The 15,028-nt window shown below is 45.0% G+C and overlaps 1 protein-coding gene across 4 annotated transcripts in view; it reads left to right on the forward strand.

The window, feature by feature from the left end:
* The window catches only part of BCL11B (BCL11 transcription factor B), an 89,663-nt gene that overhangs the window by 30,419 nt on the left and 44,216 nt on the right, over window positions 1-15,028 (forward strand). For 2 of the 4 annotated variants that reach the window (XM_088539669.1, XM_088539670.1), the window contains exon 3: window positions 10,733-10,948. The exons of the other annotated variants lie outside the window; for them this stretch is intronic. In XM_088539669.1, the coding sequence (XP_088395795.1) occupies window positions 10,733-10,948 (216 nt within the window). The remainder of the gene's footprint in view (window positions 1-10,732; window positions 10,949-15,028) is intronic. 4 annotated transcript variants of the gene reach the window in all.

A 15,028-nucleotide genomic window follows, 5' to 3' on the forward strand; every position in this document is an offset into this window, starting at 1 on the left:
TTTTATCTTATGAGGAGGGATGCTCTTCTGTACAAACACACTGGTGAACTAAGAGGTATGGGAGAAACCGGTCCAGAGAAAATAGATCCATGAAAGAACATTCTATATTCAAAATGGTTCTTACTTTCTTGTAGTTGATTTTGCTTTTGGTAGTTTTGTGTCATATTGAAAGGAACAAGGGGTCGTTCTTACTATACTTGAGATTTACCTCTCCGGGTAGGGTTCTGTCATCCTGCATAATTAATTAATACTAGCAACAGGCCAAATTCTGTTTGGATTGATGTCTTCAGAAAAAACTTTTCATTGTGCTACTTAGGAGCAGACTTGTGCGGCAGGTTTGCAACATGTTTCCTTACGCAAACGAAATGTCAATTCACTCTAGATTATTTCCCTCTCTGCTTTTTTTAACTTACATAAGAGGCTGAACTAGATTCTTGGGTTGCTGGTTTATTTATCTGCTTTCTTTATTTAATCCAAAACAACTTGCTCGGTTAATTTCTTCTCACCTTTGCTATTCAGGGCGCGTTCTTTATTTACTTAGTTGTACCGTTGTCCAGCAAATTGAGGACTGAAGCTGAAGATGCTCAGGGTTCCCCTTGTTTGGTGGATTGTTTTACAATCTCCAGCTGATTGCTCTGCTCATTTAATTTGACAGTTTCAGTTATCAAACTTGAGCCCACTTGTACACACATGGCTGCAATACTTTTCCCCTGGGAGATCTGAAACGCAAAGGGAATCCTCATTTTTAAAATCTGTTGCCTTGTTTCTTAAGATTGCTCACCCTGCTTTGCTTGTTTAAGTTCGCCTGGGGTTAGCGAAATGCTCTGCCGAATGTGAGCAGTGCCCTGTGCACAAGGGCAAATCTGCAAATTATAAATGTGCAAATTAATTGGGACCTCCCCCCCCCATGCACACACACACTGCTATATTACTTGTAGTGTAAAGCATTCACCCATACTAGACAGGTAAAACATTTTTCACATTGAAATTCAGCACTTAGCAACGTGCCTACATTTTCATTGCTTTTGGCAAGAGGCGAGCCAGAAAAAAACAGGGTTCTTTCCCAGAGTTACTGGGGCTTGTGTATTGACCTGGGCTTTGTAGGGACTGGGCATCACCTGGTAGCCCTCCTTCCATTGCCAGCACAGACAGAGTTAACGGTGCTGCTGTTTCAGGTATCGTTCGTACAGAGTATTTTTAAGTTTCCAGGACATTTAACAAAATCAGGTTGATGTCCTTAGCCAGTTTTCACAAATGGGGAGACTGAGAAGGAGAGCGACTTCATCCATCCATCTCCTTCCTCAAGTTCCCCCAGCATGCAGGAGTTCACTTCTAGCCGAAGAGCTCCTAAGGTCTTACTTCTGCCTAATGTCACCACTGATTTTTTTTTTTCTTTTAGTGTCAGTGAAAAAATTTGAAAATATTAGTAGAAGGCAGAGTTTGGGGCGAAGGAGACGTGCTCATCTGAGCAGCAAATTCCTGCTGTCGTCCCCTGCGGGGGCCGCGTGCTGCCCGTGGACGCACGTGTGCGGCGCAGGGTGTGCAGATGTGACAGGGCTCGCTCCCAAGCGTCCCCTCGGAGGGGGAGCCCAGCAGCGCCGCTGGCTCCCGGGCACCTGTGGCTGCTCCCTGCGCCGTTTGGCTCCTTCGTTTAGCACCTTGACCACACTGTGGTGGTCAAGCTCCGGGGTGATTGACAGGGGTGTTTCTCTCTGGCTGCATATATGTATTATTTTGCCTTTATGGGAGTCCTTTGAAACAACTCTTCCCGTCCGCTGAGTCCATTTATTAACTCCAGGGCGGGTTAAATTGCTGCTATCCTCTGTTTGGGGGGTGGTTATATGTTTTAATTATAATGAAAATATTTGCTGGCGTTATAGAAATATTCACGGTATAATCGGGACAAAAAATTTTAATCCCCACAAGGATTTTTATAACCCTCAGAGCTCCCCAGGACTTAATTACGGGAGTTGGAAACAAAGTTGGGAAAATTGATGAACTGTTTATTGCCAGCCCTTTGTGCCTGCTGGAAAACAAACTCGGCGGATCAGGGTGATTATTGTCATTTGTTACCCAGCTGCGGTGGCGGGGAGACAAGCCGGCTGGGAGCGGGGGCCCTGCGCCGGCCGCGTCCCACGGACGGAGGGACGGACGGAGGGATGGAGGGACAGTGGGAAGGGGGAGCCCGGCCCCCAGGAAGCCCCACGTTCCCCAGGGCGCCCTTCGTTAGCCCACACGTTAGGGCTGTTGCCCTGCTGAGTTTAGGGTGTTCGGGTCCCCAGGCTGCCGCTATCTGCCCTCCTCGCGCTCCGGGTGCTCTCCATGGCCGGTGACACAGGGCTGGCAGGGGGGGCATTGCGCAGGGGATGGGCAAGCGAGGCCTCGTTCAGCCTTCAGGGCTGCATTTCCCTCATAATTTAAATCACAATAAACCAAGATGTTCTATTACCCCCTTAGTTTTGTTAAAACGGCCAGATTGTGGTTGGGGCAGGTGCAGGTCTGTGGGGAGGCCTCCAGGCCGGCTCCTCGGGGCAGGTGGCCGCCCTCAAGGCAGCGCCTGGCCCCACCGCCATCCCTTGGGCCAACAAAACGCAGCACCCTCATTCCCCAAAAGCAGCTTTTGGCCCCCAAATATCAACCTTACAGAGAGGGGGCTGCTCCTGCTAGTCCACGTGGTCTGCTAGGTAAGTTAAAAACATGAACCCCGAGGCCTGCCCCAACTGTGGGCGACACAGCGATTCGCAGCGCGTGGAGCCGCGCAGCGAGACGAGCCCCGTGCGCGGGGCACGGCACTTAGATATATTAAGATATTTATTAACCGCACGGGGTGTTCCAGGCTCGGTTTATTTATCTTTGCAAAGTGCTTCCAGATCCTTGTGTGGAAGGCACTGGAGAAATGAAAGGCGTGTTATTATTGTTATTATTGTTGTTGTTATTATTATTATTATTACAGCTTCTAACTACTGACAGGCAACCACAGCTGCATGCTCAATGCAAGCCACTGAAATTTAGAGGCTGCTTTTTTACAATATTGACTCTTAATACTTTTCCGCATTGACTCCATATGCTGAAGTGCATGTTCACCTGCCCTGCTGAAGTATCATTATTCTCCAGAAATATGTAAATGGGGTGCTTTTAAGGGAAGAAAGAGAGAATGCGCAACATAAGTATTCACATTTATATGGTAGAACTTAACTGCCATTTAAGAAGGGCTTCAAAGCAACCAACTGCACGAGCTGTTAGTTGCTTCTGTGTCATTAAAAGAGAAAATGCATTGATTAAAATAAAGCCAAAGAAATCTAGCAGACAAAAGATAACATTTACGGTGTTGAAGGGTCTGATGCAAAGTATCAAAAGCCAGAAAATGGAAAGCTGAGTTTCACCGTCAAGCTTTTTAATCAGTGTCATTGTGCATAGCCGCTGCAGCATATATGTTATGTAATGTAACACTTCACCCTCCCACACACCTAGAGACAACAGGCATGTTGGAAAGGTCTTGGCATTATTCAGAGGAAAGACTCTCAGCAATATCCCTGCATGGTCTTTAACCATATCTTTACTTACATTTCGGCATTTCTTTATTTCTTCTTCTTTTTTTTTTCTCCATTTCTTTCCTGTGATACATAAATAGTGGATATTTTTGTATCTCTAAAAATGGAGCACATATAGGGGGGGAGGAAGAGGGCGGGGAAAATCCCATTAGCTCCACGATGTGTTTTCACTGCAATTCTGATGGTTCCAGTCATGGCCATTTTATGCATTTCGTAGCGTTGTCCTCATGTTCTTTTATGTGTGTGTGTATATATATATACTTTTTTTTTAAGTAGAATTGAGTTGAAATTTTACGTTCTGAAGTCACCAGCTAATTATTAAATGGTGCCTAGTCTATGCTTTCTTTGGATTTTTAAAATAGGAAATAATTAACCAAAGGTTTTAAAGAGCTGCAGAAAAGCCAAATAGGCTTGTGAAAGCCCAGGATCTAATAACAAAGAAGGTGAGTCGGTTTTCCAGTGCCCTGAGAGTCTGAAGACATCCTTACTCTGCTCTTTGAGAGACAGAAAGAGCTCAACCATATTCTCTTTTTGTATCAGGTAGACATGAAGTTAACTGCTTTTCCGGAAAAGAAGAAAAAAAGGATGTCATTGCTGCTAATTAGATATATTTTAACCGTAAAGTCATTTTAGCAGCTAATATTGTTATTATGTGCTTCAGTGTGAATCCTTAGCGAAGCTATTAAACCATGAGAGCCTGAACTTATCAGACATTTTGTAATGTGGCTGGATTTTTGTATCCTTGTTCAGAAACCTGTGGGGAGGGGAGGACCTTTCCCACTCAAACATGGAGAGCACATTTTTTACCAATTGATTGCCAGGGTGGATAGTTGAGACCTTCTTACACCCTCCTTTTCCACTTTTTTCTTCTTTTTTTTCATTCTTTTCCTGATAATAATCTCTTTCTTTTGCACTCCCTCCCTCCTCCTGCAGCCAGTGAACAATTCTAGCTCTGCGCTCCTTAGCCAGTGAAAGGGATTTAACTGCAGGAATTGGCTTTGGTTATTTCAGGATGCCTTTGACTCCTGCCTGTCCTATACAACAAGTTGGAGATTCTCAGTAGCTGGGTTGCCTCTCAGCATCAGGTAGACTAACGCTTTTGGAAAGCACTAGCCTCCAGCAGACAGCGGACTTGGCCATCATTTCCCTATCAGCTTCTCGCCCAGGTTGCTTACTCTGTAATTGCTGGGTTGGGCTTCTCCGGGTGCGGATTTTTTCCCCCTGGTCTTACTGCATAGGTCGCTTTTATTCTCCAAAGTGACTGATACAATATCAAAACTGATGGAAAAAAAAATGGATTTTTCTCCCTTTATTTGCTCAGATTTGAATTGGGTTATCTGCCTATCTTGTTTATGAAATTTTGCGCTGTCTTTACTGCACAGACTGTGACTCCCAAATCTTCCCCAGCTCCATTTCCATATTCCTGCGTGCTTGTTCTTTGTTAATCACTTGGCAAGCGCTTATTTGAATATTAAAAATTTCTTTAATCATCAAAGGCAGGAGCACAGCTTCATGAATATTCATATTTTTTTCCTCCTCAGACTGGATTCTAGTTCATTACCCTGCAGTAAAGCCAAACAGTCATCAATCGCGCTCATTACAGCCGCTGGCGTTTTGATTGGCTGCCTGCTGCTGGTAGCTTGCTCGCTCCCCCATCCCTCCCTTTCTCTTCTCCATGAGCTGTCGTGTACCTGCCAACAACAACAAAAAAATATCAACAATGCAAGAATAAATTTCTCTGGTTGAAAAACAACTTTGCAAACTTGTCAAACAGTCCTCGTCACTTTTTTTTTTTTTTTTGGTGTGTTTTGTTTTACACCAAAAATTAGGAAAAAAAATAGAAGGGAGAAACTTGAGCTTTAGAGATGAATATTTGTCAAGAGAGTTGACGTAAGTTTCATTTGCATAATGACTTTGTACTTCTGCATTAATAAAATTTGCATATGAAGCCATGTTAATTACTCCTGATCATGCTTTTTGCATTCATGCATAGTAATTTTCTCCGACTTGTGAGAATTAATGTCTTGGCATGGGGGGAGGAAGGGGGGGAGTTGGGGTACTGTCAAATTTCTGTGCCAGTGCCCCTCACTCACTCTTTCTCCTTCTTGCTCACCACGTCGCTGTTCTTGATCTATGACTCATTTATGCATTATCATTTGAAATTCTTGGGAGAAAGAAATGTATCAATTCAAAGGGAATCCTTGTCTGCCAAAAAAAAATTATCCTTGAACAAAATATAACAAGAAATCTCTTCCCTGCCCTCCCTCTTCTCTCCTCAGCTCAGCCTTCCAATTTCCAGCTCAAGCGAAATTGTAGTCTTAACAGCACCGTAAGTCAGTAGAGGAGAACTAGTGCAAAGCTGCTGCATGTGTTGGCTGGTGGGTGTGCAGGGATGCTGTGTGCCCGCGTGTGCGCACTGCTGCGCCCGCGTGTGCCCGCGTGTCCCTGTGAGCTCCGTGGGCGCCTGCCCCTCGCGGGACGCGCGTGTTGCCCGGCTGGCTGCCCTTGGAGGTGTCGGTGCCTCGGTGCCGTCGTGCGCCGCGCGTGCAGTGCCTGCGTGAGTGCGCGCGTGGGGCTGCGCGCTTCCTCCTGCCGACTCTCGGCGTCTCTGTGAGGAGAGAAAGATTAGCTAGAATTATCAGGTGGGAACGATGCAGAGGAGGGGATGTATTACAGATGAAACAACTTGTTTTAGGAAAAGTGTGGAAAAACCTGTTGGAGAGATTAGGGAATAGATCTGCCTTGTGCTTTTGGATGTCTGTGTTCAAGCTTGCTGCAGTGGTACATGTAAACTCTGTCTCAAAACATCTGCAGTTCTCTCCCTGAACCCATTGTGGGCACAGGGCAGGATTGAGGCTGCAGCTTCACCCTGAATTTTAGCCTTGCACTCTTAGCTGTTGTTTTTCTCTGTATGTTTTTAACAATGGAAGTGAACCTTAATCTCTAACAAGCTACTGATCGATTTTCCATCACCAGACAAACACGACAACTTGGTCTGTGTCCTGTTAGGTGTCTCACATGTCTGCGGGTACCCCTGCCCATCAGATATGCACATAGCCACATACCAAGGCAAATGTTCAATACCTTGAGAGGCACTTCAGATACGTAGCTACATTTGTGTCCACATTTACACACAATGTAAGACATAAAGCAAGATGTCTTAAATTAAAAACAGGTCCCCTGGTCTGAACGATTTGGGTGGGACATTGTGGATGCTACTTGCAGCTCCATCTTTGTGCTTAGCTCAGGGACTTTTCTGCAGATGTGCCTGAGGAACGTGGTGCTTTACATATACCATATCATATGGCCAGGCATGCCTAGGCTCAGGGAGAGGGACAACAAAAGGATGCAATTTATGCCTTGATTGTGGCTTTTGTCATGTTCATCTAGGCTCTTATGCTCATTTCCATCTTCTGGGGTCATGTCCAATTTACCTTATTTTCTTCTTTGCAAGTTTAAAAATAGCAGAGAACAAAGAAATAACTCTTAGTGGTGACTGAGAGTCAACATAACCTGTGTATATGCAATGAGTATGTGCTAAGCCTTTTTAAAGCATAAGGACAAAATTCTCCTCTGCTATCAGCAATGCAGATCTTTTATCTACCCTGTGACAGTCCCTTTGCATGTTTCACACTCATGCTACGTGCAGAACTCCCCTCACACCCATGCAGAATGAATGCAGAATGTGTAATTGAGATCTGCAGTGCAGGTGAGTGATTTCCCAGAGCTGATCCAAGAGGAAAATTAAGCCTCAGACATCCTGTCAGTGTGCATAGAGATATAGAACTGCATGCGTGTGCCCACTCACCCCAACTGGATCAGATTTCCCAAAACAGCCTCCAAAATTACACACAGTTATTTTTGCATTCTGCTTTTCCTTAGTGCAGGTTGTGGTTGTGCCCTTTGTGACAGCCAGGGCCTCACAGGAGTGTTTTCTTTTTAAAACTGGTGTGCAGCATAATGTGGTCGACTGGCCATAGTTTTCTAGAGACTCTCTCTCACTAAGTGGAGAACTCTTAGCATCAATTTAGGATGAGAATCTACCTTCCTATCTACATGTGTTCATCTTTTTATCTGTTTGTTAATGTTTATGTATGTTTATTGCCTGTTAAACTGGAAAAAGCTAGAGCCCCCATGTTCATTTTCAGCTTTAGACAGAATTTTGATGCAGAAGAATCCCAAAGAAAAGGGTAAAACACAGGCATGTTCTTAGCAAACACATGCTGAGTAACTGTGAGTACCACTGTGTAGCTTTCTGTAGCTATAAAGAGTTGTAGCATATCTAGCAGTTGTGCCCTCCCATTTTCCACCTCTTTCCTTGAGGCCAGTGGATGCAATTTCCCTCTTCATGATTTTCTACTTTCCCTGATTTTATAAGGCTGTTATTTGTGACTTACTAAAAACAAACAAAAAAGCAAATCCTAAAGTGGTAGCAATGAAGAGGAGGCTGGTTTGAAGTTGCTCATAGGAGCAGACTTGACCTTCTGGTCCAGAAGCCCTGGGGTCTTTGTTTCTTGGCACTGGATGCTGTAGCAGTGGTGAAAATCTCTGAAGTTCTGCCAGAACCCTTTTGTGTTCCTTCTTTCCCTTCTTCCTTCCCTCACCTTTGCTTTCTGACACTGGATTAGCACTTTTAAACTTTTCTAGTGTATAAGTCAAAGGGCTGAAAAGGACCTTGCGAGTGGCATTCAGTTTATCTCCTCAATGGCACCCATATCCTCTAGTCTTCTCTATAAATGTGTTAGGCACCTTGCTAAAGCAGATTGCTGGCTCTCCCCTGCCACCTCTGCAGGATCTCTTTCCCCCAGATGATCAGACACCTCCTACTTGAAACCTTAATTTCCTTTCCGCACTAGAGGAAACATGTTGGATGAGAGCAGGGAGGGCCTCACCGTACCCATGTGATGAGTGCTCAGCGTCTTCTTGGATGCCGCAGGGCTGTGCAGATTATATCAACTTCATCGCTGACAGAAAGGTGGGGCCCACTGGGACGAGAGGAGAGACAGTTGCTTTCAGGGTAATGTTGCATGCTAGGACCCGTGCACCTCTGCGCTAAAATGAATGCAGCTGTGGTTAATGGTGCACCTTGTGGGCCTCATACAGTTCCTCCGTGTGACCGTCTGCTTCAAAACCCTGTTGTGAGCAGCAGCACTCACAATAGCTGCACTGTGCTCCTAATCAAAAACCAGATTCTGAGTTCACCACTTGGACATAGCCTGTGATACTCACTTATTTTTATAATATTAAAATATAAAATACAATACTTAGGTAATTGGAGGATTTTTTTTTTAGGTTTTCCTTGCTCTGTAGGAAAACTTGTTATCCAGGTATGTTACTGGAGCAATAGAGTGGCTCCTGTACATACAGCAAAAAAAATCTCCTTTGGATATCTGTTTCCACTTGCCTAGCTCACTGGCCTGCCCAGACTGTAGCATAGGTACAGTTTAGATAGTAGTTATCATTACCTGGTTGTATAGTTATTTCCAGGGAGATCAAACAGTTGCTAAAGTCAAAAAACTGAGCTCCCCAAAACAAAACAAAAAAACCCCTCCTGGTCCCATGAGCCTCAGAGATGGCTTCTATTTAAAAACAGTCCTCACAAAAGAGCACAAATTTTATCCTTGATGCTTGAAGCTCAAGTATTTATACAGGGAATCTAGCCTCTTCACTTGTGGTTTTGGCAAAGGCTTCACGCAAATGTTTTGCACTGGTGGTCTCTTAGCCATTTAAGATAAACGGCAAAATCAAATGCAGTCCTTGCAGACTAGAGTGCTGGATGCTGTGCCAAGGCTGGAGTATCCCCTCTTGCCTCACATGTGTAGCTGTCAGATCAACATGTAGCCCAAGTTTCCAAATAGGGATGCTCGAGGTGGAGAGGCTCGCTCATAAAATGTTGCTTTGCTATGGTTGGAGCATGGATAAATATTTCTTCTTGCTGCCGTGATGTTAGTGTGTTTATGCAAGGTGCACATGGATGCACAGACGGAATTGCTGCCATTAAAAGAAGGAGAGTATTTGCTCAAAGATACCCCACAATTAGCACACGTATTTCCTGATCTAAATACAGGGGGAAACTGTGGTTTCTAATCTACCACTGTGTGGTAACTGTTGGCAAATGCCAGCTTTTTAATGGCGGCCACTCCACCGCATATCTTCATTTAGAAACTGCCCTCGATTAGTAGCTACACTTTATTTAGTAATTAAATGGAAGGCATAGTCTTAAATAAACAGGGTCAGATGCTCAGTGGAGGTAAAGATGTGCTGTTCTTGTAACTTGTCTTTAAAACTCTGTTCATTGTGGCAGCTTGTGTGTGTGTGTGCGTGTGTGTGTTTGTGTGTTTCTGCCTGTTTGTACTTGTGCATGTGCATATAGATACTTACAACTTGCATTTTCATTTTTTAAGCCATGGAGTTCTTCTTTGGACTGGTGCCAGGAGGAGTGAGTGTTTCTAGTGGAGCAGGAGAAAACTGTAAATACAGCATTCCTAGACGGGTTAAAACTAAATAGGATAGTTGGAGGATACAACGTCGACTTTTAGGTAGGAAAAAGGTTGCTCCATTCTTTAGAGGCTTGATAGGGAGGTCTGTATAATCGGGGCATGCAAAACTCAGCTGGCTGCAGCTCAAATGGGAAGGCAACACAGTGGCCCATGAACACTTTATTCTGGGAGCTTGATTCCTGGCACCTCCGCAGGGCCGTTTGAGCTCGACGTCCCTGCACTTTGCCTGCGCTGCTGTGTCAAGCCCTTTTCAGCGGCAGCTCGGCATAAAGCCTGCCCAGTCTTGTGTCAGTTAAAGGCATTAACACAGCCATAAAGCAATAATCCCCTTTTTGATTTGGTCCGTCAGCAAGCGCTGGTGGTGACGTTAAGCTCCGCTCCGCACCGCGGGCAGCTCCCACGTCGCCCGCTTCGTCCCCGGGCCCCCTCGGCGTGCGGCTGTGGCGCGCGGGGGTTTCACCCTTCCCAAGGTCTCTTCTTGCTCTTCTCCCCAGCCTGTTTCTCCTGCCTGGCCTCCGAGTGAGTCTTTCCAGTCCCAGTCTGACCCAGAAACCAGCTCAGAAGCAGCGTGTAGTGAGTTAGGCAGTGAGCCGCCACCTCGCCTGTTTTCCCTGATGATGCCTCCTCTGTCCCTTCAAACTTAGATCCGACTGACAGTTTTTTCTATTGTTTTTTCTCCAGGGCCGTCCAGGCCTGCAAACCTGCCGGGGGCTCCCATAGCTGCCTCCTCCCACCCTCACACATCAGTGATCACGTCACCTCTCCGCGCACTGGCCTCTCTCCCGCCCTGCCTTAGCCTGCCCTGCTGTGGTGCACGTGCAGTCTCAGTTGGCGGGACTCAGACTGAGATTCAGACTGAGACGTCAGGCACATTTGGATGTCATTGTCAGTTGTCAGGTAATAGAAACGTTATTTTTCTGTTGTTGCTATCTGAAGGTCAGTAGTGCTGCCAAGTGATGTCATCTTTACTGTGGGAGAGATGCCTGCACTGGGTTGTGTGGGGAAGGCAGTGGAAATGCCCTCAACATCCCCCCCCTTCTTCCTTCTTTCCCATCCGCCATCACGGAGGATGGGGAGCGGGAGAGGGTGTGTGACTCCGCTCCTTCTCTTCCCCCTTCCCTTCCCTCCTGCCTGCCCGCTCTCAGATGTCACCAGCGTCCACGGCTGGTCTGTTTGTGCCACATTGTGAACAAATGTCTGAGAATCCTCACATAATGTGATACCCTGGTATCAAGATTTCATCTCTCTGGGCTGTTTATTTTAAGCTTAATTGGATAACATTTAACATCTGAGGTCTTTTTATTCCCCCCTCCCAATCGTTCGTATTAAAGGCTTTCCTCAGAGTCCATGTGCACACAGGATGTATGTGCTCCTTGCAGTTTTCTCCCTTGCCTTCAGAAAATGCTCCTTGGTAACTTGCCATACATGCCTCCCCTCTCCCCCATGAGTTTTCCTTTTCCTTTTATTCCTTTTGGATGCCTGACTTTTGTCACCACGAGGAGGGGAAAGTGCTGTGGAAATGAGGGCGCATCGAGCTAGCCAAAGAGGACACTGACATATTGTTGCCAGACCCCATCATTTCATACCCCGCGATCTCTTTGAAATCAGTGGGTGTTTCTGAGCATGGCTCAGTTGCAAGATTGGGTCTGTGGTGAACTGAGCACTGGAGAGGTGAAAATGGGGAGGGCTTAAAAGAAAATACAGCTGTGGCAAAATCCTCAAGAGCTTACTTGCTTACACTGCGGTGGGCCAAAGCCTGCAGCCCTTGTTCATGCACACATCCGTGGGGATTTACTAGGGAGTCTGCAGAGTGATGCTGGATATGTGTGAGGACCAAAGGATTTAGACATATAGTAAGGGCTGGCGTGAGTAAAGCCTTCAGAAAATGGCTCCTCGTGTTCCCTGAAGCTGGCCTAACTTTTGCTCCCCACAGCCTTTTCCTTCTGTGAGCACTGGCACGACCTGGCCACAACATACCTGGTCTCCTGAGAATATCCCTGTGCATCCTTATTTGATGCAATAAGGCAAGAGAAAAAACCTTGCAAGGAATTTAAAGCCGCATCTTGGAAACCTTGTCTTGAAAGACTAGATATTCTCACGGGAAGGCAAAAAACACCCTGCAGAGCCCTTTTCTAGATCCATACGCGACGGGTGGCTCGTGGGCAGCTGCCTCGGCTCTCTGGGTGAGGTTCAGTCCATGCACTGGCTCTTCGTCCGGGGCACAAGCTCGGGCTTGGAGCAACACGTTCCACAGTGCAGCGCAGTCAAAGCATCCAGGGGGTTTGTCCAATTTCCTATCCAAGTTGCTGTACTCACTGTGGGGGGTGGATGCTGTTTTAATCTCTCTCTGCTTCGCTGACCTCAGTAGATTGAGACTGGCCAGGAACGAGTGTAGAAATGGGTTCTTCTGAATGGTGAACTGCGTGTCAGAAAGTCAGATTGCCCCCTTATCTCCCCTCTGAATGCCCCCTCTTCCCTCCTCCCTGTAACTAGAAAAATAAACTGGAATTTATCTCTTATTTTCCTTTTTCTCTGTCTTCACTGATACAGTATACGCACACGTAGCTCTGATAGGTAGGTAGTTGTAACAGTGAACTGGATACCCGTGGTTCCCAATTGCTTCTGATACCAACAGCTAGTGGAGAGGGAAGAAAGTAAAACTAAAAATAGAAAAGGAAGGGAGGAATAGCTCATTAAAGAACATGGGAACACAAGGCTTTTGTGCTTTACCTACTTCCAGTGCTCACTTTATAGTTGTGCACTGTTAGTTTTTGGAATTGTCCGTTTGCTCAGAGAACGGTGCCAGCTCTGTGCAGTGGTAGACCTGTTATCCTCTCTTCCTATAATTACTGTGGCAGTCTATGGCACTTAGAGAACAGGCTATATCAAAGTGCATGCTACATGTTTATGACTGTAGCTGGTCAAGTTGTGCTTAAAAGAAACATTTTCTCCCCTTGAAAAGGGGGCTTGTGTCTACTATAACCCCTTCTTAGCTCTCTTAGTGTTCATTGTAGATGAGCCTGAGCATGATTAAAACCCTGTAGCAGGGGAAGCAGGATCTATCTGGTTCCCAGAATGTTTTGTTGAAATGAAAGAAAAGTGATTTCTGTGTGTTGACGAATAACCCTAACCTAGTGATGGTCCCCATGTTATGTCGTCCTTTTTTTTTTTTCTTATACCCATTTACAATTGTCACTTTGCTACAGCTTTAGAGATCTGCTTGTCTCTCTAGCTTGATTAGCTTTTTATTCTGCCAGCCCTGTTCTTGCTTCTGAGGAATTGTTTCCTTCTTTGAACAAAAGCCATCAACAGTTCCCGCCTCTCCCCCTCCTTCATCATTTCTTACCTTTCCTGTTTTTCAGCATTCATTTAATTCAGGACCTGGAGTTTTTCAGTACAGTTTTCAAGCAGGCTGCAAATCTGAAGACTTGAAGTTGCAGGTACCCCAAATCAGGTCCTTAAGAATCTCAGCAATTTTATGCTGTAGAATCTAAACTTCCGGTTGCCTGCAGAATTTGGGATGTATTTACTCACGTGTAAACGCTGCATTTGAAATCTCAGATGTAGATAAGAGCAGTTGCCTAGTGCACTGCAGAGCAGGGCTCAGTTGTGCAAAAGGGAAGTCATCGTCCTTCGTCAGAGCTGTTTGCAGTCTTTATAAAGTGTGTGGCTGAGAGTAGTTACAGTAGATGGTGCTGGGAACTGGGAACTCCGCGGCTTCGGTGTCCACTGTCCCCCTCTCCGATTGCTGGTGTGCTCCCTTCTGTCTTTGTTCTTTTACTTGCATTCAAGGCACCACAGGATGAGGAATTTGCGAGTAAAGGTCTATGTTTTTCAATATGATTCTTTCAAATATCTACAAATATTACTGAAACAATCTTTCTGTCTCTTTATTTATTTATTTATTTGCCTCAGAGGCTTCTGTCTGTTGAATTGGGTTCTCCTGTTTAAATGTTTTTAGTGCCTATTTAATTAGGAGTTGGAATAGAGTCATGAAATTCACAGGGTTGTCTAGCTTGGATCTAAAATAGAAATGGGCAAAGCATTGCTTTACCCCTTGCCAGATTAGGGTGCTTTTTTTGAGCCTGCTTTTTATTTCATTGCAATAAATTGCAACTGTGTAGCGTAACTGTAAAATGCACACCGTTTTTTTTTTTTCCATAACAGAGACATGCAAATGATTGCTGAGAGACATAACTATGTAAGGAAAAGTATATGCCTCTGTGCATGCACACATACACTGCAATGCTTTTTGTGGGGCTATTTTTTCACAATACATCTTCATAAGGCTCTTTTTATGATGCTGATTTATTAATATTGTACATTAAGGCTTAAATTGTCAAAGCTGCCTAAGAGATTTGGATGCCCATTTCCCATTAAAGTTAACGAGAAAGGAGCTTTGAAAATCTCAGCACAGAAGTGCATGGCACTTTACAGTGTGCTCTCCAAAGGAAAAAGTCCCTGCCCTGAAGATCCTACAGTGCAAAAGCCCCAGAAATGGAATTCTAATTGGCATAAGACAAAGTGGATTGTAATGATACAGATAATAATTTATCCCTTATGCCTGCTTTTAGATATATTCCTGATCCAGAATCTTTGGACCCAGGCCCATGAGAGAGGATTTTATATACCTCTGTAAAGATAATTAAATCTGTCGGATACACATATATTCAGCTAACCAGTGGTACTGCTTCCTTCCCACATGTAGGCTGATAGAAGGAGGTGGAAAGCAATTAGGATACTTAGTTGCATTTATAAAAACAGCAAGTGGGCATGGGCAGAAGTGATTAATGGACAGGACTGCAAAGTTAAAGGTCTGAAGTAGAGGAAGGCATGGGCTTGTCGCTTAGAAAAGTGGAACTGGCTCCCATTATTTCAAGGAATCAGCTGTATTAGTCATTAGGACATTCTGCAAATCACACAGTTGTCTTGTAAAGTTAGTATCAATTTACTTGGCTACTGAAATTCTACTTACTA

This window comes from Tinamus guttatus, unplaced genomic scaffold (assembly GCF_059628265.1).
Source record: "Tinamus guttatus ecotype Peru unplaced genomic scaffold, ASM5962826v1 Tinamus_guttatus_pri_ptg000048l, whole genome shotgun sequence".
NCBI classification, from domain to species: Eukaryota; Metazoa; Chordata; class Aves; order Tinamiformes; family Tinamidae; genus Tinamus; species Tinamus guttatus.